Below are 25,843 nucleotides of genomic sequence, written 5' to 3'. Positions count from 1 at the left end.
CTTGGGTTAAACTACACTGGTGAAATTATAGTGTTCCATTAAAGATTACCTTCAAAAAGACTTTTCACATATAAACAAAAGACTATTTGTTTTGGAGTATATAATCATTTCTGATATCACAATTATTTTCTTTCAGAAACCTTCTGCAAACTGAAGAAGCATGGTACCTTTTACCATCCCAAAATTCTAATGGATGTAAATATTTTCAGTTCAGTTTTCTCTCTCGCATTGCTCATCTTTGTCTTATAACAGCCAGTGGTCAAAGTAGACCCAGTGTGACACAGGCAAAAATTTATGAGATAAATGTTAAGTGATGGAAAAAGAGACAAAAGAGCATGACGAAGTCAAATGCTGCAACACTTTTCCAACTTACCATTAGGAATGGCTGACAGCTTTCCTAAGGTTTCATTCAAACCTCTCAAGAGAATGGAATTCTTCTCATCAGCATCTTTCAGCCTGTTCTGTGTGCTGTTCAGATCATCACCCTTTTCTATGAAAAATGCATATGAAACAGATGCTTTAGCTCTTTATTTTCACTATCCTTTCTTTGCATATAATTTAAAATGAATAGTAACAAGCAAGCCATTTTTCATTAAGATATCGAATTGTGTAAATAAGGAAGTCCAGCAGAACTTGTGGGGTTCACTGATTATCTTCTCCAGTTTCTTTAAGTTCCCTACTTCCATAGTATCTAAATGCTTGAGTTCCTTGTACTGTTGTATATACTCCAATATGGGTTTTCCAAAGGTGCGCTGAGGAAAGAACTTGTTATGATGTTATGGTTTAGGCAAGTTCACACAATGATCCACTGATAGATTCAAGAACTGTGATGTTAGTCATAGTTTTGATTCCTAGATAAAGCTAATGCCTTTCTTCTTAAGGTGATTGCCTGAGCTGAATGAGTCAAATATGGTGTGAAAGAGCCAAGACCCATGAGGCCAGCTTGCTGTTGCAATTAGAGTGGTCAGAGCCTAGTTCTCTTGGATTTTCTCAAAGATGTTGACGTAACATCCAAGGAAAATAAAAATCACTAATTGTCAATAAGAGATAAATACAGTAACGTATTTATTATGAAATACACATTCTAAATTCTTGGGAAAACACCCACCTAGTAAAAAACATTAATAGTTAAGAATTGGTTCAAATCAAAGGACCAGTACAAATCAAAGGCACAGGTGTGTCATATTTAGTACCTCACAGTTGAAACAGATGTCCTCATTTACAAGCAAGTTCCTATTTTTTTTAGCATTTACTTTGAATAAAAATTATGCAGGGTCTTTTGGACTGTATCCGGCAGAGCAATGCAACAACCTTAAAACTGAGATCCCAGCTAAGCTTTATGGCTATGGAAACAGACAATATCCCAAAATTCAGAAGTAAAGTTTGACACAAAGAAATGTAGTTACTGCTTAAACTACTATTGTAGTGGACATTTCTCATTATTTCTCTGTATCAATATGAAGCTCCTTGGAACAGACAGCTGGTAATTTCTTACCTTAAAGGCATATCCTACTGGGAAACTAATTTAACATCACTGAGCTTGATAGCCAGAAGAGAAGAATAATTTGTAGAAAAGGAGTTCAGGATGACAAGCTATGACTGTGACCTTCAGGTATGTGACAGGTTATTGAAAATAAACAGCTATGTGGTTCACATTCCAAAAATTCTAAAAAAAGTATGGTTTCTTAAAATCAGATGTGCAAGAAGCAATTTGTAAGGAAAAAAAACCAAACAAAATTCATATTGCCTACAAGAAATTATTAATTAAATTTTACAAGGCTAGAGCAAGGCTGAAACAGCACATGGAATTTAAATGAGAACTATACTTTTGTTGTTAGACCTTTTGAAATGTCATTGAGGAAGAAATCTGTTTGCTTTATTTAAATTAGAGCAACATGCAGGACTGTAGGAGTGCCTGGAGATAAGCCTTCACTCCTGCAAAATGCTCTGCAGAAGAACAGGACATTTGTGTGAACTGTGAGAGGCACAGTTCACACTAGAATAAAGGTTGGAAGAATTGCATATATTATATGATCACTCGTCTCCTTAAAAACAGCTTTATTTTTAAATGACAGGTTATGTCCCCACTGCTGAAGGAGGCTACTGGTAACATGATATTGTTAAACCAGGATGAATTAATGAGATTCTGGCCTGTATGCCTTGAGATTTTATCTGAGTTATTTTCCCTTAAGTAATAACACCAAAAACAAACAAACAAACCAACAAAAAACAACAACAACAAAAAAACTTTAATTTCCACCATTTAATTCTGAAATTATGGTCTGCCTGATAAAGTCTTGGTGTTTCTAGTGGAATGTTGGTGTTCATAAAGTGTGTTAGTATTTCTGAGAAGTTTGACTCATTTATGGTGGTGGTGTTCTAACTTTACAACATACTTTTAAATAATCTCTTTTTCTCCTCTCTACTCGGCCTATCCAGCGTGCTAATTATCTCCTAGTTATATTTCTGAAGAGTCATGTTTCCAGATTTCTGTTTTCAGCTTTGGAACCATAGCAGCAAACTGGGTTTTATGGAATTTAACAAGAGAAGTTTCCCTAGACATTCTGAAATTGAATCCTGAGAGTCTACCTGTTTAATATTGTTTATTTTAATTCCTCAAATATAGTTTTACTGTGGGTCGGGGTTTTTTTTTTTTCAGTTACAATAATAAATAATAAATAAGTGCTCCTAGGGAGGCTCTTACACAGGGGGAAGTGTGGAGATTCTATGCCCCATGTCACCTTTTTAAGGAATTTGTTCATTTTACACAGAGATATTAAGTTATGTTTTAAAGTAACTTCTTATCTTGTAATCCAGATGGCGTCTTCACTAAGCACTGGACTAATCTCTTGCATCAATCACAAACTGAACTGACTTCATGTCAGCTTTCCCACATCCTTTAATTATTAGCATTTATAAAAAAAACTGTGGCAACGATTTGAAGGCCCAAGATCCTCCAACTGAGCGCTGAAGTTTGTAAAAATACAGGCAGCTACAATCTAAGTTTTTCCAAACTACAGAGCCTATCTGACTTGGAAGAGGTTAGTAGGTCTGCACTGACACATGCCAGGCACTGTCAACTCTCATTAAATATAGGTTGAGCAGTATCACGAGGAATTTATCTGAACCCTGTTTTTTTCACTAGATCAGCTCTGCACAGAGATGGCACAAGATGCCAATAAATGCACTGTTGTTCAAGTCAGCAAAACTAGTCATGCATTGCTGAAACTAAACCCTAAAGAGTAAGCAGGAGCCTGAAGGACTTCGCATGTATTGGCCTTTGCACTTGCTGGCTTGGTTAACATGAAGAAAGATTTTCAATTTCTGTTTATATTAAACAAAGCATTACAGGATAAAGCATCACCCCTTATTCCTCTGCATGAATGGAGTCAAATGAAAACAATGCTGTGCACATATATTTAATCTTCAGATGAACTCAGGAATTTAGTTACTTAGTGTTTATACAGAGTCATTTACAAAAGACACATGGCTTTACAAGTCTCTGCAAATCACATAAATAGTTGACACTGGTTAATTGCTGATGATGTGCCACCATCATGGTGGAACAAACATATAGAGAAACATAGTGGAAACAGGTATCTTTTGGCAGTATGGATAAATGCAGTTTTTCCACATGAAACTGTCCAAGAAAACATCAATAAGGCTATGCTACTAAATTCATGTATCCCAAAACCAGACTGAAGTTGGAAGTCCACCAAGGAACCACAAATGCATCTGTTCTTATTGACTGGAGACTACTGAAATGAACTGACTGTTACACACATCTTTCTGTTATCTCTGTGTTATTTCCAAATAGCATTCCTGCTCCCCACAGTCTCATCCTATAAAGAGGAACATGGGTCATAAGCTGATTCTTTCTTTCCTAAACCAAGCAAGACTTAGAAACTGCCATTAGGAACAAACAGGAGAAAGAGATGTAACTAGAGAGATGCAGCTAATTAAGTTTAACTTTTTAAAAAGAGTACCTTCAGCACTGACTGCCATAATCTGGTGAATACAATATGCCAGGTCAGCAGAAAGACCACTCAGAGGAGAATACACAAACAAGTGATCTATCAGCTGGATATGTTGCCTATCAGCTGGAAAATGTTTTAGCTAAAAATATTCACGTGTTGTCTGACAAGACACAATCCCCTCAAGTTGTCAATTCTTAAGCATAAGAAATTACATGAGCAGAATTTCAGTAGCCACCTGACAGCAATCTCTAGCTGAAGATGAGTTTATGTATCTTATTTTCACTTTTCATTGATCAGCAGCATTTATACACTGGTAGGCCAAATTTCAAAATTCCTTCCTAGCCACAGTACTACATACATATTTTACTTCTCCCACCAGGGTTATTCTTTCTGACTCCTAACCCTACAGAGAGGGAAATGACTAAATCTTCATTTTAATAGCTTCTGTCACAAGCTTTGCTTTGTAAGGACTGTTACAGCAGTCTTTGGTGCTAATATACAACATTTTCATGATTAACAGCCATTTTATAACTCAGGTAATTGGCCACAAATCAGGGGAATGTCATAATGTAGGAACAAAACACTCCCATCTCTATCACGGCTCAGGCTGGATTTTTGGACTGTATATTAGTTGAGTGGCTTATGGGTCTTCATTACTTTAACTAATGTACTTCCTGTAGTGCAGACAGAGAAATTTTAAGCTAGTGATTAGTTCTGTCTACCAGATCTTTATAGAGTGCCCATTAGCCATCCTGCACTTCCAGCTGAGCCTCTAAAAGGGTGGCTTTATAAGGATTCTAAAAAAATATCTTTCTATTAGTTTGACACTGAGCTCTCAATTTATCTCATGGGAAAATTAAGACATCCAGAAGGAATTAGTTCATAACACTAATAAATGTTCTATGTTATTCACAATACTAATAATATCACCACTTCGGTGCAGAGTGGGGAATAGAAGTCTGTCATTGCATTTTCTTACGCATCTGCATTCTGGACACAAAAAACATGTTAACTGATCTCCATGGGTCTAGCTGTGGAGCATGGACATGTTTTATTAGATGTAAAAAGGCATACTGTTCAAGTTCAGAATGTTTGTCTTTATGAAGCACTTTAAGATGCATTAAAGAAAGCTCCATCTCATTACCCTTCAGTTAGGGGCAAAAAACATAGACAAAGATCCAGAATGTGCATTTTAAGCATGGCTGCCTGCTTGCATTAAGTTTGCTTTATGAATCTTTAGGCTGTCTGGACATTTTCTTCTGAATTATGAAACTGTTATCAACTTAAATTTTCACTGGTACAATGGGAAAATAACTTTCTTCAAAATTCTCTGCAGTAATGGTTGTAATATATCTTGTCTCAGGGTTAAATGGAACAGTCACGTGGACACAGGGAATTCACGTCCATCCTTGTAGAGACACCATTTTAATTTGTCCTTGAAAACAGGGCACTGTGCTTTAATCCACTACTCCCGCCTGGGGGCACAGAGAGCTGTGGACTCCACTCTGAGGTGCTGAGTGTGCTCACTGGAGAGCTGTGGCAGGGGAGAGGTGGCACAGCCATTTTAGTGTCTCTTATACACCAGCCATGGCAAGCTGCAGCAGTTTGCATTCCAGAAAGCATCACTATTTTTTTCTGCTTCAGCCATGCTACTGAAATTGCACACTGGCCTCTTCCAATAGTCTTGTGATTTTCTAGAACATATTTCCTGAAATATGTTCCTCTGGCGCTAAATCTGTACTGAATCTGGAAGCAGAGAGTTGCAATAAAGAAGACCCTAAATACACCCCCAAGATTTACTACTAGCTCAGACACATTTCTTTCTCTCAGTTCACTACAAGAAAATAGTCACGTTTTTCACTTTCAAAGAGTGTATGACAATGAAATGCAATTAATGACCTTACAAAACATTATGCTTTATGACCTTATTAAACATTGTGTTTACTTGTTAATGAGTTCTGCAGTTGGAAATCACAGAGCTGCCAACACTAAATTAAAGTGCAGTAATAGCCAAAAGATGACAAAGGTGTATGGATCACCTCCTTTATGCTGTATGTTCTTTTTAATATATCTCCCAGGAGGAAAAGAGAATTTTGTATGCAAAAACATGGAAGACAGGGCTCTATCATGAAAATCTATCTTGATTCTAATAAGAAACAAGTTTCTTATTAGTTTCTCAGTTTAACTGAGCTAGCAGGATGGGGAAGATTCATGCATCACCTCTGTGACAAGTTTAAAACTCAGCCTTCAATACTTACTGTGTGCAATTTTTCTTGCCCTTACTCTTGCCCTTATTGCAGCTAGCAAGAGAAGACCTAAATTCCCTCCTCCTCAGCCCTCTTGTCCAAGAAATGGACAGAGGAGACAGGAATTCCTGTATAATGCCTGTCACAAAACAGGAGAATCTTCTTCATTGATACACTGTCCAATTTCAAATGAGGCAATGAATGTTTTCCTATAGGGATTCTTCATAACAGAAGCACAGCAGTCTCACAACATCATCTTCCTCTGTTTAGTGGGTCTGAATGCCATATACTGCACATACCTTTAACATCACTTTCCAACATCTTGGCTTCGTTAAGAACCCTGAAGCTTTTCTTAAGAGAGCTCTTGGCGCCATCCTTCAGTGATCCTTGAGGACCAGATGTCTGTAGACAGAGAAAAACAAAGTGTCAAACAGACAGGAAAGTCTGAGGTTATAAAAGACGTGATCATGATCTAAGTGAACAGTCATCTACACGTTTTACGTGCACATCAGTGGTCTCTGAATTACATCCCATAGCCATGATATTAGTCTAACAGAACAAAAAAAAAATTCTAAAATTTTCTAAAAAGTATTTTTTAAATGGAATGTCAGATTCCCTTTGGAATATGGGAGATTACTTCAATAAAGAGAGACAATGCTTACAGTATTAAAGAAACAGATTTGACTCTAAGAGCAAAACTGTCCAAAACCAACAAACAAAACATATTTCAACTTAAATATGTGTTTAAGTTATTTAATATCGTTCCAGCTATGGACAGAACACCATGAAATACAGTATTTCTTTCTAACTGCAGCTACAGAAACTTTAGAATCCAGACTGGATCCGATGACTCTAATAATGACAACTGAGATTCATTTGTGGTTAAATTAAGGAATTATAATTGCTAGGTGAGTAAAGAAATAAGAAATAGAGTTTTAAAAGAAGGGAAAACTGCAGTTAATCTGAAAGAATTTTATTACTAAGTAACCAGCCTTCATCATATCATGCTACTTAAATATCTTTCTCCTGAAAAACATCCATCTCTACCTTCAGTGCAGAGACTGATCAATAGATGGAATGATTTTTCTAAATTAGATTAGTGTTTTCAGTCAGTAGGAAATGCTCCAGGTTCTGAAACACTTACTGTTCAGTTTGTAAGACTAAACTCAGGTCACACATCATACTGAATACATTTCTTTGAGAATACTCCTGACAGCCAGATAACATTCTGTATTAGTCATGGGTCATAGCCTTGTAACTGGGATGTAATTAAGAAGCAGCTACTTTTCATTTTCCAGGGCAGACACATATACTCAAAAATTAACTGTGTGTCAATTAAATGACACAATTATTATTGCTATTCATTATTTTTTATAATGAGCAAGCCCAGAAGTGACATTTCACATATTGCTGAAGCTCTGATGTTTTTCAACTACACTGTAAAAAACATGTAGTGAACTTGCTGTTTCTCTTCCTTTTAAAAATCTTAGCAAATGCTTTGGATGCTTTCAAAATTCAAAACCAAGCTTTTTGCTATGTGATATCTCACGGTATGGCTGTTGCCATGTCACAGGGATAGAGCTATTAAAGAATTTCTTGTATTTAGATGGGATGTAAATATAAGCTTTTATGTGATTTTAAGAACTAAGGCACACATCACTGCCATTTTCGAAGCTCACCTGAAATATCAAGCTGTGTACACATTCCTTTCAACAACAAAAACATATACATTCAAAAGATGAAAAAAATTAGTTTCTTACAGATTTTCTCTACTACGTAATAACAAGCAGCACTGGTAACAAAAAATATAAAAAAGAAAACAGGAAAAAATAAAAAAAACTACCCAGTGAAGCAAAAGACTTCTCCTGAAGGAAGAATATTTGGCCAGATTTTGTGACAGATGCACCTGTCAAATCAGATAGTACTTTTAAATTTCTTTTCCTACTAGAAACAGAATGCAGGGTGTGACCACTCTGTGACCACAGACTTAAAAAATAATGATTGTTGTTGTTTTTATTGTTCTTATTATTCGTATATAACTAGGCATTGCTGACTGGCTGTTGAAGCAGCTTATAGTCAATAAATCTGGAAGGCCAGATTTACAGTGCAATACCAAGAAGTTCATCAAATCAGGGACAGTAATTGGGCAAGCACTGACAATTAGTCAGAAACAGATTTCAGCATAAAGTTAATACTAGCAGAGCCCTTGCAGAGAGAAATAAACTTGTACTTATTAAAAGCTTTATTTTATATTTTTTCAAAGCAATCTTGAAAATGAGGATTAATTAAGACATCTGATAGAAAATGTACTTTTTTGCTAGTTTTTCATGTGGTTCATGATATGTCAAGTTATGAAGCAGTCAGTAATTAAAACCCAAACATTTTATGACTTTGTGTAAAGTGAGTCTGTATACTTGTGGCAAGCCTGGGGCATGGTGAACTATTTTATATTTTAGTAGGATTTACAGCCAACAGACTTTGACATTGTTTTCTAAATTGGGACATATACTGTTAAAAAAAAAAAAAAGGACAATTAAAAAAAAGGAAAAAAAAATTGTGATTCAAAATAAAAGTGAAAATTGCAGGGTCTCTAGAATTTAATTTATTCTAATTCTGTCTCTTCCAAAATGTCAATAATCTGCAGATAGTACCTTTCTCTCCTTGCACCTTTCTTCATGACCCTACCCTCCCCATGCAAACCCTGTGCAGTTTGAATCTCTGCTTCATCTTCTGGCAGAAGTGGGACCATGTTATGTAACCAAACTGTGCTCTCTCAGTCATGCTTTAGAGGCATAAACGCACTGGGGCAGTGTTGAGGATCATGTGAACTTCCACAGGAACAAGGTTTTATAGGCATCAGTGTTAATTCAAATCAGTTAAAAATAGTTCTGCCTTGTTCTTAATTTTTTTTTCTTTTCATTTACACTTACATTGTGAAGTTTTCTCTTATGCAAGAGATAGGGCTACTCTCATTTCTACCAGTCCCAAAGATGGATACTAAAAATGACTTGCACCTCAGGGCATCCTCACAAGGATGTCTAGGCAGCTTTGTGTTAGGAAATCTAGACACTCAGTAGAACTGCTGGGGCACCACCTAAAAAGAAAGTCAAAATCAAAGAAGAAAGCAGGACTCTAAACACTCAGTGTGTCCCTTGTGCTTCCTACAGTCCCCAGCCTCTAAGTCCTTTCTAAAAAGCCTAAGAATAATCCACTTTTATAATATATAGTGTACAACTATGATTCTGATCTGTGAGATATGACCAGAATATGTTAACCTGACTCCTATCAGTTACTACATAAGTAATGGAATGCTGAAACTCCCTGAATGCTAAAGATTTCCCATTTCTGATAAATTTATTTTGCTTTCAAAGGGGAAAGCAAATCCATCATAAAAACCTCAGGAGGAATTTTTGTCATATTTTTAATACATTTTTCCAGTCATTTATCAGGTCTTCCTGTAATCACGATGGATTTTGACTATCTTTCCATTCATGCTTTAGCAACATTAGATTAATTTGAAAATTAAGTCATTTTCCCATTACAAACCAAAAACCCCTTGAGATATCACTAAGGTTCTTGTAAATAATTTGACCCAGTGATGTAGAGGATAGAACCTAAATCTAAAACCTGTCCCTATGGTCTCTGATTCATACACAGCTTGTTGCTCTTGGGAAACCTTCATCGCCCTGCACCAACATTATCCTGGTGAATAGGAAAGGTGAGGATCAGGAATGAAAGTGAGCTACAGCACTTTTCTCTGTTATCTGTTCACAGCTGGAACTCTGACTCTTTTACAGAAGACAGGCATCCACAGCAGCTCTCATACAGAAGAGAACATGGCTCCATCTTTCAAAAGGAGGGGAAAGACACAAACTCCATCATGTCACAGGGTCCCCAGAGCAACTTCTCAGAAAGCTGGCATCACACTGTCTAGGGGCTTATGCTGCCTTCTAGGAGCAAATTCACCCATGCTGCCTTCTATGAGACTTTTTGAGCCATTGTGCTCTAGACAGCCCTGACTGAGGGTACATTCCTGGTGTTGTGCTGAAACTCAGCTGAAAGCTCCATGGGACCTCCAGAAAGTCGGACCCTGATTTATCTGGTTACCAGTGAAACTCTTCACCTAGGCTGAGCAACCATTCAACAGTCTTTAAATACAAACACGGAAATAGAATAAAGAAGTGATGACTGTAGTTCACTACTGACATAGTTTTAAAATCTGGCTCAAAACCCTCAAATGATCATTTAAAAAATAACAGCTAAATCTATTGCTCTGCAGCAATTTGACAGCAAAGCACCAATGACCTCTCTATCAAGTCAATTACATTTAAAAAGCATCAGCTGCCTCAATTTTCTTCCTCATCAACTAGATCTCCATTTCATACACTGCTCATAAAAAACAACAAGCTCCTTCTACTGAATACATGCAAAGGAGATGCTGAAAACATCACCTTAATATTTTCATCTCCTTCCTTGCTACTCACTTGCTTCTATTTACATCATATTTTCCATCTTGACCTCCATCACTCAAATTATCAATCCCCATTCTCTCTATGCTATAATCACCCAGTGATATATACACTTTTGTCACTATCCTGTAATTGCTAGCTTTGTTTCTTTATTGCTCTATGTGTCTTTTTCGCCCCTTTTCAATCCCTGAAACAGCTGCCTGTTTCACTCATTCCAAGTAGTCAAAGGAGAAAAAGACACACATTAAACCTTAATGAGAAGGAAAAAACAAAAAGGGCCAGGCCCTTATTTACTTCTGTGGTGTAATTAGGCATTCTACTGAAACAAATAATTATTTATGGAGAACTAGCATATACTAATGTGTGAGGTGAATTTTTTTCATCAAGAGAGAAATACAGTAGTTAGTGTTATTTGAAAAAACACTGAAAAAGTAAACAGCCTACAAATATTAAAACTTTTGTGCAGTGGCTAGTTCCCTTTATCCCTCTGAGGAATACAGACCTTCACAGCATGTGATTGATTTTGCTATTCTCAAAATCCATTTGACTGAAGTAGTTCTCTGTAAGCTACCTCTATTCATCTGCAAGTGCTGTAACTACAAGTTGTTTCTGCTCATCTACATGTTTCTATATCAAATATAAGTTCTGGCAATCTCATATTATACTATTGTTGCCTCACATTTCTGTATGCATGTGAAGTGCATGTCTGTTGGTCTCTGACTGACTCCCACAAATTAGCCATTAACTCCTTTGTTATCTCACCTAAAAGATAATTTTGGCTATGCTCAGAATGTTTTCTGCTCACAGTATATGCATCAAAGAGCCAAGATCTTCATTGTGACCCAGAGTGGAGAGCTCACTTTACCTTACAATACTATTTTAAAAAGTTCTCTTCATTTTCTCTGGAAATCTACATGTGCTACCTCATAGTGAGAATAAAATTTCTCTGCAAAAACTAGTAGAGGTCACAAAGCTAATAAAATTTCCACTCCACTCCTACAATTCCGCATTTCTAGAATTCTGCCAGGTGCATGCAGTTCATCTGATGTGCAGAGAAGTGCCTCCAAGCATTTTCAGGGAATGAAGTTGAAGGGTTAATTAAGGTATAGAGCTCTTAATATTTAATGAATGTATTACCCACATCTAAAATAGCACTACTGAATATCAAATGGCTCCTGACTCAAAGCTGTTGGCTTGAGCCATACACAGGGACCAAAATGTGGAAGATAGAAGGAGGAAGGATAACAAATAAAACGGGGAACAAAAGTAAGGATCATGAGTAAGGAACAAACAGGGACTGTCTGAAGGTACATTTAGCTCTGACAGAGGCATATCCTTCTGATCACAAAAGCAAGAATGTTTGACGGCAAAGGTCTTCACATAATGTTTTAAGATGGCAAAACATGGATCTGAGATCAGGTGTAGCACATTCCACAAAAAATCTAAACCTTCCTCTCAATTTACTCATTTTCCTTACCTCTTGCATAGCTTCATTTGCAAGAGCCTTGGCTTCCTTGGCAACTCTTTCAGCTTCGTCTGTGTAATCCTTGATGTTAGTATAAGCATTGAAAGCACGTGTGGCATTGAAAGAGAGGTTTTTTGCTTCGGTAAGGATTCTGTTGGGATGAGGAAAGTAAACACACCATTAAACCTGCTGCCAGAACTCAACAGAATAGAGTATTCTACATTTTGAAACCCAACAGCCTGTATTTCTAAGGTGTTTAGAGAGCAATGCTACATCTGAGATTTCAGAAGATCTGGCATCATGTGTTTAATGGAATTCATCTTTCATCTGGGCAGAAAGACAAAGAACAATGTTTGCTAAAAGATGAAATTCTGTGAGATAAAAATAGATCAGACACTGAGAAAAGATAGCACTGTGCTTAATACTCTAATACAAGTAACATATTCATCATGTGGGTTTTTAGGCTATATGCTGAGCTAGGCAACTTGAGGAAACTTGCACTGTATGAACATGAAGGATCATCACTGACATGTTTTAAAGTAGAATCTATGAAAAATTAATTTCTTGGTCTGGCTGCCAAATACAGAATTGCAAGTTTTGAAGGAGGTCTTACAGTCTAAACCAAATCATAAATGTTAATTTTGCTGACCAAAATGAAAAACATAGGCAGCAATGCTTCATATTGAATGCGATGTTCAATTTACATGAAATACTCCATTCTGATAGCTATAGATTAAATACAGTTAGTATTTGCTGGTGCAGAGACAGTGTTCAGCTAGCCGCCCTCCTAGGGGAATTTCTACTCAGCAGGCTGGGGAAATAACTTTTCTTGCACTCTCTCTGTAGGATATATTAAAATATTTTCTATAAAGAATTGCTGCACCTACAGAATGAACTCAGACAACCATCTCAGTAGCTATTATGACCAATGCCTATGTTGATTTTATTGAATAAAGTGTAAATGGACTAAAATCCCCACTTGAACTGGATAAGAATGAATCTGAACTTGGATTTTTGCCTCTCTGAGAAATTCTCTAGCCATACAGGTGTATGGCAATATGAGAGAGACAGAGATTGCTCCTGTTGGACCTGTCCCAGCTTGTATAAGCTACTCGTTGAGACAGTGTGTGTGTGTAAGAAAGGAAAATTCATCCCAGTAATTTATGTGTTCTCTGATGAACTGTGACAGCTGGGCTCTGATCCTCGCATCAATTACTTGCTGATTTCCACAAAATGCCAGAGAAAAGACAAAGAGGACAGAAAGCATAGTCCCTGGACTTGATATGTACCTAATAGAGGGAGAGAGATTCCCTTTAGGTTACTGCATGATTGAGCTGCCTCTGCATCACCCTTAGAAAAGCGAATCTCTTTCCTAAACTATGGCTGGAGCTCACTTGGCTACTCTAAGTTTCTGGGATGTTCTGTTAGACAAAAGTGGAGCCCAGAAGAGCTACCTGGCAAGTAGCTCAATAACTGCCTAGAAAACATGGTTCAAATCCTTTCTGGTTAGGAAAAACCTAAACTGAATTTGCCAAATACCAATGGCGTTTACTCACAAGCAGGCAATTAGCCATAAGGGAGAAGCCTATACTAATGCTTCCTTGTACACTGCAGAAATAACATTTTTTTCCCTAGGTTAAGTTAATGAATGGTTCCATGTTCTAACATGCAAGAGAACATCCTCATTTTCAACCAATATATTATTCCAGTCCTTAGAGGGTGACTGGAGAGACAGGGCTCTCCCTCTATTTCTCCTGTAAGAAGAAACAGTAATCTACACCAAATTTAGAACTGTCTAAAAGACACTCAAGTGCCAGTTGTGAAGATAGATACACTTTCTAATTTCTCAAACTGATAGAGACTGTATATGCCTATAAAGTATAGCTGTTTATTGTCAGTGCATGAAGTAAAGCTTTATTCTGATTACACAGCACCACGGTAGTTCTTTGTCCTTTGAAGATATGCATACATCTGATCACATCAGAAATTTTAACTTTGAACAATCTGCCTTTAGACATAGTTTTTAATGTCCTTGATTCTGCAGAGTTTGTCTTTCTTGAGAAACTGAGGTTGATATCTGGATCAGACATAGGTATGCATGGTGCTGTTCTAACATCTTAAAACACTACCCTAAGCTCCTTTAGGCCAAGCTGTCACCTACATTAAGACAGAAGCACATATGAACACCCATAAAAGGTCTCTTTTGAATAGTTAAAAAGTTATACCTCAAAGCATGTCTTGCCAACATTTGACTAGGAAGCAAAATCTTTTTTGTCTACATTTTCTCTCTTTCTTAGCTCCTTCATGACAACCTTCCGTGTATTCGGATATTTATGTGTGGTTGGGTGTGACACTAAAGTCATTAATTTTCAAATTCATTTTTACCCAGGAAACCACTGCTATGATTATTTTACACACCTTAAAACATGCAATACACTGGGTATCTAGAGTAGGGTAACTACACTGTAAATGAAGCCAGTAATTTCGCAAGTATCAGAGCTAACTTCCTGTCTTTTCCTCAAAATTACAGATGCTGGTAAGAAAAAACTGTGTTAAGCATCTGCTCACAAGTCTTTGAGATATTCAGGTCTTCAGGTAGAGCTAAAAGATATAAGCAGCAAAAAAAGTAGCATATTGTTGATGTTTAAAAACTAAGTTTTTTTTTTTTTAACGCTGTGAGTTTATAAAATAATGAAGCTCTGAAGCTGATGCTGGGGACAGGTCCAACAGGCAGAATAGCCATAGTCTTTTTCTGGGTATTACTATTGCAAATCACACTTAATATTTATGGCTTGCTTTTTTAAGTGCATAGAATGCAATAAAACAAAAGACACCCCTCTCTTTTCCCCCCCAAATTCCAAAAAACCCAATAAAACCTCATTTTATATTCTTTCCAGGAAACTGTTTTCATGATGAGTTATATAGTATCATTCTTCTGAAAGAGCAGTCATATATGGTCATATAAATGATGGGCATTGCACTTGTTATATTTAGGAATGTGATAGTGGTAAACAGAAACTGAAGTTTCTGTTCTTGGGTTTAAGCATTTTGGTCCAGGACACTTACTTTTTTTGGGAGAGTGTTTTGAAACTGGTAGAGAAAGTACTGTACATCACTAAGGGAGACTTCTGACAGTAAACAATTTAGTATCACAATAATAGTCTCCTACCAAAATGGTCATCTTAAAAAGGAAAATACTACTTGCTTTTAACAAATACACATGAAAACATGTAATGAGCTCTTTAAGAAGAATTTCTATTTTTTTTTCACAACGTAGCAGTAAGCATATGATAAGTTAAACTGTGTTATTAGTGCATCTGAGGGCACTGTTTGCTGTCCATGCAGCCTATAAGAATTACAATGTAGGACACTGCTTACAGAGATACATAAATTGACTTAATAGTTGTATACTTGTACATGCCACTGGTTATTTGTACACTCCCAGTGACAGATGTCAAAGAAGAAGAATGCCCTTCAAGTTCTGTGAAGTAATTTTGCAAACCTGCTTCATGATTTTAGCATTACCAGTGAATGTCTGCCTTACCCATCCAGCACTGCAGATGATTCATTCAGCTGGCCTGCATGGTTCTCAGCTTGCAACACCTTTTCTGGAAGCATCCTGTCACGAATTTCTTGTGATAAGTCATCTATTTTGTCTTTCAGCTGATCAGACATTGGCTGTATCTTATTTGCAACACCTTCTACATACTGAAAATGGCAAAAGAAAAGCCTTGAAATTTCTGATTGTAAGCATTCTGTAGCCTTATCTATATATAAGGGTTTTTCTTCTTTCCTTGGGGGCTATTATCTCAACTTACCCATGCATTAAAATTTCAGAGAACTAGTATAGAAAGAGGAACAGGAATGGTTGGACTGGAAAGCAGAGAGGAGATAAACAATATTCCAAGAGCTACCTGTCTCTCTTGAGCTTAGTAGAAGCTTTTCTTTTACAATTAAGGAAATGGTTTAAAAGCTTATAAACTAATTTGCATTTGTTTCCTAAACATAGATACATGCATAGCTATATTAAATGGTTGCTGTGCTCCACAGTAATAACCAATAAGTGGCAGAAGTTTCATGTTTCAGGACCCTTTGACTGGCTACAATGTCTTTTTGCTTATTACAGCTTCTCAGTAAGAACCATGCTTTTTGAAGACTTGCCATTCCTGTTTCAAAAAGCTGTCTCACTGTGTCTCCTTCTCCATTTTTCCAAAGAGCATTTTCCCATTTATTACAGCAAGCTGTGATGCATGCTGGAAATATCTTCAGAACCAATGATACTTCAAGTTACCTTTTTTTTTTTCTTTGTAGCTATGACAACACTGATCTCAAACTTTGTTGATAAAACTTCTAAGGCAGAATTTTCAAAATTATTATGCAAAATGAGACTTCAATCATCTCCCTGATCTGTCTAGACTTAAAATTGTGGCCACAGGCAACACATTTTTTCTGAATCTTCCTTCTGACATACACACCATTTTTGTGCAGATAAATCTACACCTAGATTACAGAGTTGCAGTGAGACTGTGAATGGGTCTGCTGCATCTGTAATTCTTAAGATAAAGTTAGTACCACAATCAGAACACCACATTTATAAATGGCAGAGTCCCTAAACCTTATGAGGTAGCTCAAATGTAATCCAATGAAGCACTTAAAACTCCAAATTATTAATTTTTATACACCAGACTAGCTTTTCTGCTATACAGCAACGGAAAAAAGAACTGTCCCAAGTAAAATATTTCAATATTGATAAATACAATGAAAAACTAGGTGTTACTTTATTTATCTATTTTGCTTCCAGAATGATATTTTGTTGTACTAATCCTCAGATAAGGATGATAAAATACTTACTTCTACAGCTATGCTGATGTCATTTGCAAGTTGATCGGCTTCATTAAGGACATCATTCCCTTCCTGAAGGGTCTTTTCAACATCTTGTCTGCCATCTTCTACAGCTTGCTTCCTTTTCTATAGGGTGAGTTCACACAAAGAAAAAGATGAGTTGTTTACTAGAACAGTTCAAATGCCAGCACCTCAGTATAAGAATGCATTTTGTCACCATGCCACAATGCCCCTTCTGCAACTCTCTGCGCTCTCAGAGCTGCGACAGTGACAAGAATAAAGAACATGTGAGGTATCTTTCCTTTGTCCTCCTAGTCCCAGCTGTGAGCTGTCCTCCCATGGGGCAGGGTTTTTGTTGCTTTCTAACAGAGGTCATTGGCTGAAGTACTACTGCAAAATGAATCAGAAAGTTACCAATCCTAATTGCTACCCAGATGTGTAAGTTCCTCATGTTGTAAATCACCTCTGATGATGAAGCAAAAATTTATACAAATATTCGGCTGCTTTCCTACTTCCATCCACTGGTACTTTATCAACTGCTGAATGCAAAGTAAAAGGTTTGGAACACCCTACAGATTTCTGTTTTTCCAACTAGTAAAACTACTGCATACTGTGTGGTAAGAATGGGCTTCTGAATAAAAAGTTGGCAATTTCCTGTGCAAGACCCACTGAGTGTGGGTCACAGATTAGTCTGATAGGAGGCCATGGCAGCCTTGTGGGCAGGACTGCTGGAAAGGCACTCTGCTACAGCGATGCAGAGAATATTTTTAAAACTGAAATAGCAGATAATTTCTCCAACCTTTATCCATTCACCTATGGGAAGAAAATGCACAGAACAGAGATCACCTAAATTCGTCAGATCACTGTATTTCCTTAATTCAAACAAGCGCAGAAGTCTCTGTTGAGAATGGAGGTCTCAGAACTCTAACCTCATATTGTACTTGAGGTGAAAGCTCACTGAGATACAGAGCTGAAACATTTATCTTCATTAGGTTGACTCTGCTCTTTATGTCTTGGTTAAATGCTTGTTAATGTACAGTATAATATGCTCTTTAAGTCTCTGCAATTTAAATTAAATCACAAGCAGACCCCTCTACTATGAGAGAGATCATTCATAACAGCTACTAACTACCGAGGATAGAGTTTGATTTATTACTCTGTAATATCCACACACCCCCTTCAAGTCTTCTTCCCAGGGGCTGGAGAGGGAGATGAAAGTGTACGTTTTCCAGAAGCAAATATATGACAGCAAAGATTTTAACAGACCTCCTATTTAAATAGTGAGCACATGCTTTGAATTTTACATGACTGTTTATACTGGGACGAATTTAATTTCCCACAGAATAATAAATCCAGTGTAGCTTCCACAAAGCAGATAGTATTATTTCAATAAAGCAGGGAAGTAATTCTACTTTTAAAAGCCAGTGCACTTCCTCATTCTGAGGAACATGTTCCCTTTAAATTACATTAGATATAGTTATATTTTTATCATACTTTTTTTTTGCTTATATTTTTGTTTTAATATTTAATCATGCCAAGGTTTCATCTTTAATCAGAATCAAAGTAATCGAGGGTAAAACTTGTCAGCACTCACCTCCAGCATGGTCATATTTTTTTGATTGACTGCAGATAAACGATCGGCCTCCCAAATTTTACTTGCAGCTTCTTTTAGCAGATCTTGAGCATCAGCAACTTTGCTCTGGTAGTCTGCTAGCTTGTCCCGGACCTCCTTTTTGAGATCCTCATTTTTCTCACTGGGCTCACCAAATAATCTCTTCACCTTGTCCAGAAGATCTTCTGCATTCCTGAAATACATTGCCACCTATGAAGACACTGAGTTCACATTCCTTACACCAAATAATCTGAATAGTCTCAATAATATGCAAATGAAATTGAAAAACTTCAAAGTCTCAAAGAAAATGAAATTAAATTAAGTCTCAAAGTAATTTTCGAGATGACACATGCTCAATAAAGCGAAAGGACAGTTTTTTCTAAGCTCTTTCTTAAAAGAGGTTTTTTAATTCCACTAAGGTCCTATTTATGAAGCAGAATATACTCAAATATTCCCCACTGAAGACTATTTTTTTTAAAAAAATTTTTGCTTAATTTCCATTCTTGAGATCTGACTGGCAAGCTGAGGTTTTCTGAAACATTTCAACTTGTCTAAAAGATTTCCTTCACTCCCATTGATGTGACATATAACAAAGTGGTTTCCTCTCTCAAACTGAGGAGGATTTGTAGATATGGCCAATTTCAAGCTGTCTTGAAGCAGACAACTGCTTTAGACTAGACAGTCAAAAATCATAAATGCTTTCTGGTGAAATAAAAAAAAAACAAACCTAGATCCTTGGATTTATGACTTCCAGTAGTCAAAAAATTCTGCTTATCTAAAAAACACTCTGGAATATTTTTAATGGATTTTGCTGACCCCAGTTTTAAGGGACTGGAGCACTGTCATCTGCCTGCCTCAAACCAGTTTCACCTAAGGCAACACTACTGTGTTAAGCCAATAATATGTCAAGGGCAGGAAAGAAAATAAAAAAAAAAGTGGCACTTCAGGCACTTGCAAAATGATGCTTTAGAGATAAGAAAAATCCTAGAGTAAACAGGAATATGTAGGATAGATAATAACTACAGAAGAAATTTATCACTCTTCCACTTAGGACAGATTAAGATTTTCTTCCTGTTTTACTATGCCAAAGTGTGGAAAGCAAGAACTGTATTTTCTGAAAAAACACTGCAATTTGGCCTGCCTGTAGTCAGTTCCATTAAGAATCTTCTAAAAATATAAAAAAATGCACACCAAAAAGATATAGGAAAGGAGGAACAGATATGCTGACACTGGACATAATTTAGATGAAGGGTCTGAAGCGGAGCCAAGGAAAGTCAAATTGTTATCTTAGTTTTGGGATTTTCTGAGATGGATTTGAGTTCTTTTTCCCATCAATTCTGCCTTTGGTTTTGATAAAAAAATATTCACATATTGAATTCACAACTTCTAAGGACAAAATATTTAATCAAAAGCTAAATCCCAATATTGACACCCTGTCACAGAAGTGTAGAAAGGAATTCAGGATTTCTCTCATACCTCCTCCATTATTCTTCTATAAGAAGCTCCTGTCTTACACTTCTGGCAAATTTTGACACCCTTATGACACTGCAATACTGGAGAAACAGTACAAAACAGATGGATTTTTCTTTTATTCCCTTGCCTCACAGCACAGTTCAAACTACTTATCCATCCAGTAGTCTACCCCAAAATTCTTCCTTGGTGCTCCTAAGATAGCGCTTCCATATTGATCTGTTGTGCATTCTCGCTGTGCTCTTTCTAATGAAGTACGGGGCAATCTGTTCCATGCAATCCCTTACTCTAGAATTTTTTTGTGACTGGACTGTGCCATATTTCTTGTAATACTCTCTTGTACACTTAAGCTGTGCTACTTTCACTGGATACCATCCTAGAAAAAGAACAAAACTACGCAAAATGCTTGAAGTTTTGGAAGAAACAATCACAGATCCGGCCTAACACATGGAATGCTGAATGGTCTGGATGCTCAAAATGAGTGCAAGAGAACAAACAAGATTAGAAACTCATGACAAAATGATTATAATCCATTAACTGCATATGAGTCTAAAAATATTAGAATTGCCCTACCAGGAGAAGAAATAAGGATTGTAACATCATGAATAGCATGTATAAGGTGATCAACTGCCCAACGTCTCTTCAAAAACAAAACCAGAAATCTCAGGAAGCAATCAGGAAGTCAAAACGTAGGAGGCATATCTTCCAACACTGTATGGCTGAGTTATGCAAGTCCTTCTCCCAGGAAAGTGGATGATAGAAATTCAGAGAGGTTCAGAAGCCACCAGACAAATTAGAGGAAGGAAAAGTCACACCAAAATAAAGCTACTCAGCATACTAAACAGAAAGAAAAAATTCTGGCTCACAGCATCCCTTGATAGCAACTCAGTGGCATCTGAGAAAACATTCCATGAAGGAATGTCATAAAACAGTGAAAGATATACTTCATAAATATTAAAAACATGGCACATCAGAATAGCAACTGGTGTATTTCTCTATATGCTCTTTTTAGAGAGAAATTACTGACTATTATGCCATTTCAGTACACTAAGGCAATAAGAGCCTGGATTTGAAAAATTTGAAGGAAAATAAGAGAAAAAACTGCATATGTAAGAGAAGCTTTGCCATCTATGAAAACAAGAAAACTTTACTTCATTTGTCTTCTTCATTTAAGTTTTGAAAATTCCCTGAAAACACAGGAGAGAATCCACTGAATCCTGTCGTTCTTTTCTTGGACAAAATTCTGAAAACAGAATATAATCACTGACAGAAGACAACTCACCAAAGAGTACGCAAGATTAACTACTTCAAAGTGATCATGAGGCTTGCAAGAGCCTTACTTTATTCAAAAGTAAATATTTCAAATGGGTGTGTAGAGAATACATACATGTGTGGAGCACAGTGATCCACACCCATGCAGCTGTACCTCCAGAGTTCTAAGAATCATTAATTTTTCTTCATTCTTCTTTCTTGCAGAGTGTATCCTATCCACTGTCTTACTACAATATTTAAAGGGTTTTATAACATTTTCCTTCAAGAGGCATTTTCAGAAAACAACATCTCTAGGGTCCTTTCCTCCCTACCCTGTAAAGCACCGAGACTTTGGATTTCTTGGATCTCAGTGACTGCCTATAAAGAGGTAACCCTATCCTTAAGATAAACCATAAAACTTTATTTGAAATCAATGAATGTATCATGTATCTCTTAGTATAAAATGTATTCCTATATCAAGAAATTAAAAACTCACTTTGTACATTTCAGGAAGAATGGAAGGAGGAGAGAAGTTCTGTCCCTCAAAAAAAACCCTACTGCATTTTCTACTCTAGCTGTTGGGCTAGTGTAGGAAATTATTTCATTGTAGTCTGACAGTTTCATGTTGGCTATAGCATTTGAGGACTAATAACACCTTGTTTGAAAGGCCCTTCTCCATCCAGTCCTAAATTAGCAGGCAGCACTTTCAAATGTTTGGCTAAATTTTTCTCATCTCTACTTTTTCCTGGTTTATTTCTGTGTGTGAGTAGAGAAGGCATAGAAGAGACTCAGTGGAATCAGATGAAAAAGCAATAAAACATTGCTCACAAATAAGTTTGCAATATATTCTTTCTCAAGAGAACAGAAAGCAGAGCTATCAGTTATGGGAAGAAATACTGCACTAGCAGGATTTCCAGAAAATGATCTGGTTTATGAAGTCTAAGGCAGCACAAATCTGATTCTAAACTGCTTGGAACTCTCAGCTAATTTTGTATTCCATTTACGTCTCGTTACAGTATGCATGCATCTGATAACTGACATTTTCAGGCCTGCATAACTCTATCCCAGACAGTTTTTTGATCCATCACAAATTCAACGGACCATGTCACTGCTCAGATGGATTCCCTGCTAGTTGTTTGCACTGGTGAAGAGCTAAGCAAAGTCTAACTCTAGAAATATGCCTGGTCATAACTCATACAGATGTAACAAACTACCAGAATTTTTAACTTCAAGCCAAGTATTTCTCTCAGTCAGGTAACTTTTCAGCATTTGGCATATTGCTTTACAAACAGCTGCCAACATAATTATATATGTACATTTATTTACAGATAATTAAATAACCAAACAGCAGGCTTCTGAACTATGCCACAGAAATGGTTTATTCTGACCTACACCATTCTAAACATGGTAGAATATATTCTTCATAATGTCTACACTATTGAATGAACTTTTCAGACAGTTATTATTTTTATTAGACCAACCAGTTTTCCAGGAAAAAACCCCAAGCTTCCAGATGAAATTTTTAGTACAAAAGCCATTCACCAGGTCTGAAGTAGAAACTAAAAACAAACTGAGAAAAATTAGAATTCAATTAAAAATGTTGCTGGTACTGTGGAGCAGGGAAATAATTTCCTAGGGATTGCTTTCCACATATGTAAGCATTTTCAAAAATGCACATGCTATATCAACAGATATAAAGTATTAGACTTTGCTTTCTTTCACATTTCTGTAAGCTTCAGATAGAAAACTTGACTGGCAAACATGACTCACATTTACAAGAGTCAGACATTGTCACTAGGAGGTTGAAGACTGGGGTCTCTCTACTCACTTTAACTCATCTTGAGATATTTTTTCTTGCACACTGAGGTCTCTATTTCTCATCTCTATGACCATTCCTTCAGCCTCACTCTGCAGTTCTGGAAGACTCTTCTCCAAAGTCTTGTCTTGAGTTCTGAGTGTCTCATTCAATTTTACAGCATCTTCTTTTGCAGCTGCAGGGGACCAAAATACATTTATGTAAGGAGCTAGCAATTAAAAACAACAGAGAAGCTGTCAACTCTATCAGCAAACGGAACACAACTTGCACTGGTTACTTCTGCTGTGAAATATAAAGGATGGATAATCCAATGGTCAGTAACAAATGAGAAAGTAATGTATGTTTCGTCAAACCTTTTATTATAGTTCACTTTTCAACACAATAAATTAAAGAAGTTTTTATATCCAGGATAATAAATACATTGTTCCCTTGCTCCTCCCCCTGAAAGAAAGAATTTGCACTGAACCTTCAAAACAGGCAGAAGATACTTTGTTATATTGCTTGTAGAATTAAGGAGCAGGGAGGACAAGCAGCGAAAATTAGGCTTAAATTACTTTTGGAGAACCTCAAAATATGTCATTTTTAGCATTCAGACTTAACAGTGCTAGGAAGAATAAACAATTGTGAAATTCTGGAAAATTAAGTAGAAGAGGAGTGAAAGACACCCACAGATGTCTAAGCCCACTCATGTGTTTAGAAGAAGATACCCAGAAATGGAAAAGAAAAATATGAAGGTTGGAGTATATGAAAGTTACTGTAAGTGTGTTTGGAACAGCTGAATTATTCCAAACAGATAAAGCTGTACACACGGCATCATACTCAAGGGCGGACTAAAATCTTTCTGCCATAGCACACCACAACATATTAGAACACCCACTTTCAGAAGCAACCAGGTGATTGATGGCAATCAGCTCCATCTTCAATTTTAAAAAGTACTGCTGTCCTTCCACAGGTACAGAGTTCCCAAGTAACTGATTTCTCTGAAATGGCACTGTTCCTGGTCACAGGGGTACTTATGAGTACTCAAAATTAAATCTTTAATTAAAGACATTAAAATCAGTCTTGCAAACCTCGGTAAATTACTATTTCATCTACACATTGTATAGGTTTAGAGCAAATTATTGAGAAATTTCTAATCTAATGATGTCTTTGATTAGCTGGTGAGAACTGAGATTCGTATCTTTAATAATGAGTGGTTTTGTGAGGTCTGGAAAAAGACTACACTTTCCTCAAATGGATCATGGATGATTCCTATATGTACTACATTATGTATCATTACTAAGGTACCTCAGGCCAGGAATAAGTCTATATTAATTTAAAAAAATTCTATTAAACAAATAGTGAGTAACCTCCCTGAATATTTACCTTAAAAGAGAAAATGAATATGTTAGCTAAGCTTTCCTTTGGTTCAGAAAAACTTATATTCAGTCTTATCCTTCTCCTAACGGTGTTTTGTTTTGCGTCTTGGTAGAATGCAAATCTCAGAGTCCACTGGTGGTAAAAGGTCTGGGTGCACTGACATAGGCAAAGGCTAGGAACTGCAAAGAAGCGAAATTCCGTAGCTAAGAAGAAAAATTAGTCAGAAGTTCAGAAAGTCAACAATCAGCTCAGTAGAAGTGGATAAGCAGTCAGAGTATGGTCATTAGAACCAATCCCTACAAACTTCTCACTTTTAATGAGGAGTTTTGTCAGTGAGGTGAAAGGTATGAATGAGAAGGACGTAGCTGTGTTATGAATCACCAGTGGCACCCAGCTGTAAAAAAACCCTATTATGACATTATTAGGAGAGCTGACATAGGCAAGTTTTACTCCTCCTGAAGAGCAACACACTGAAGAATCCTCATATCATGCTTTTTACCTGTGGTTCAGAAACACGGATAATTTTCAGCAGATGAAGGGAAATTACATTAAAATGAGTAGGAGATTTGGGGAGAACACTCATGTGATTCAGTCTAGAAAAAAAGGGGCACAAGTGGAATACGATTTCTCTCTACAAATGTATCTGGTGTTGGGGGAAGGAGGAGACGTACTAGGGAATGGAAAAAACCTCCATTTGAGCTAAAGAACAGGGTTTGCAAGGGAACACGATGATAAACTAAACATGAATATTTTTTGCTAGAAATGTGAACTATGGCAATTATGAAGAGTACTGAAACTGTCTCCTATCCAGATCATATGTATTTGTAGAAATTACTTTGAAGGTGAGCTTTAGAAGGTTTTTGATAGTAGGAGAGTGGATGCCTTAACCCACAAGGTATCTCTCAATCCCGTGTATGTAATGCATTCCTAAAATGTTAACTTGGCCACTAGGCAAACACATTGATTTTAAAGTTTTTGTCTACTTCTAAGGTACTGCATAAATTTATTTCACCCCCTCAATGTTTTCTAACTCTGTATTTCCTACTGCTATACCCGCTGGAGGAAATTTTTATTTGGGCTACAAACACTGGGCCTAAACTTCGTAGAGTCAAAGACTTTGTTTTGCCCATCATCCCAAATTCATCCTGAAAAAAATTCTCAAAAAATTGCTCACTTTTTCTTGTTGCTATTCCCACAGTTTTTTTCTTGTCAAAGCTACAAGTCCTAAGGATATCCTTAAGTGCTGTTCAGTTCACTTCCAAAGTACATACAGGGATGTGTTCCACAAAAGGCAATATAAAATGTATTTTACAGCACTTGAACAAAAGTGGAAGCT

The 25,843-nt window shown here is 36.7% G+C and overlaps 1 protein-coding gene across 7 annotated transcripts in view; it reads right to left on the bottom strand.

The window, feature by feature from the left end:
• The window catches only part of LAMA2 (laminin subunit alpha 2), a 334,884-nt gene that overhangs the window by 48,456 nt on the left and 260,585 nt on the right, over window positions 1–25,843 (bottom strand). For all 7 annotated transcript variants that reach the window (XM_041469664.1, XM_041469666.1, XM_041469665.1 and 4 more), the window contains 7 exons: window positions 23,161–23,323; window positions 18,594–18,804; window positions 17,009–17,125; window positions 15,702–15,865; window positions 12,170–12,308; window positions 6,523–6,625; window positions 374–490 (listed from right to left, as the gene is read on the bottom strand). In XM_041469664.1, the coding sequence (XP_041325598.1) occupies window positions 374–490; window positions 6,523–6,625; window positions 12,170–12,308; window positions 15,702–15,865; window positions 17,009–17,125; window positions 18,594–18,804; window positions 23,161–23,323 (1,014 nt within the window). The remainder of the gene's footprint in view (window positions 1–373; window positions 491–6,522; window positions 6,626–12,169; window positions 12,309–15,701; window positions 15,866–17,008; window positions 17,126–18,593; window positions 18,805–23,160; window positions 23,324–25,843) is intronic.

Source organism: Pyrgilauda ruficollis, unplaced genomic scaffold (assembly GCF_017590135.1).
Source record: "Pyrgilauda ruficollis isolate IOZ18807 unplaced genomic scaffold, ASM1759013v1 scaffold24, whole genome shotgun sequence".
NCBI lineage: Eukaryota > Metazoa > Chordata > Aves > Passeriformes > Passeridae > Pyrgilauda > Pyrgilauda ruficollis.
This window is presented reverse-complemented; position numbering and strand designations above follow the sequence as displayed.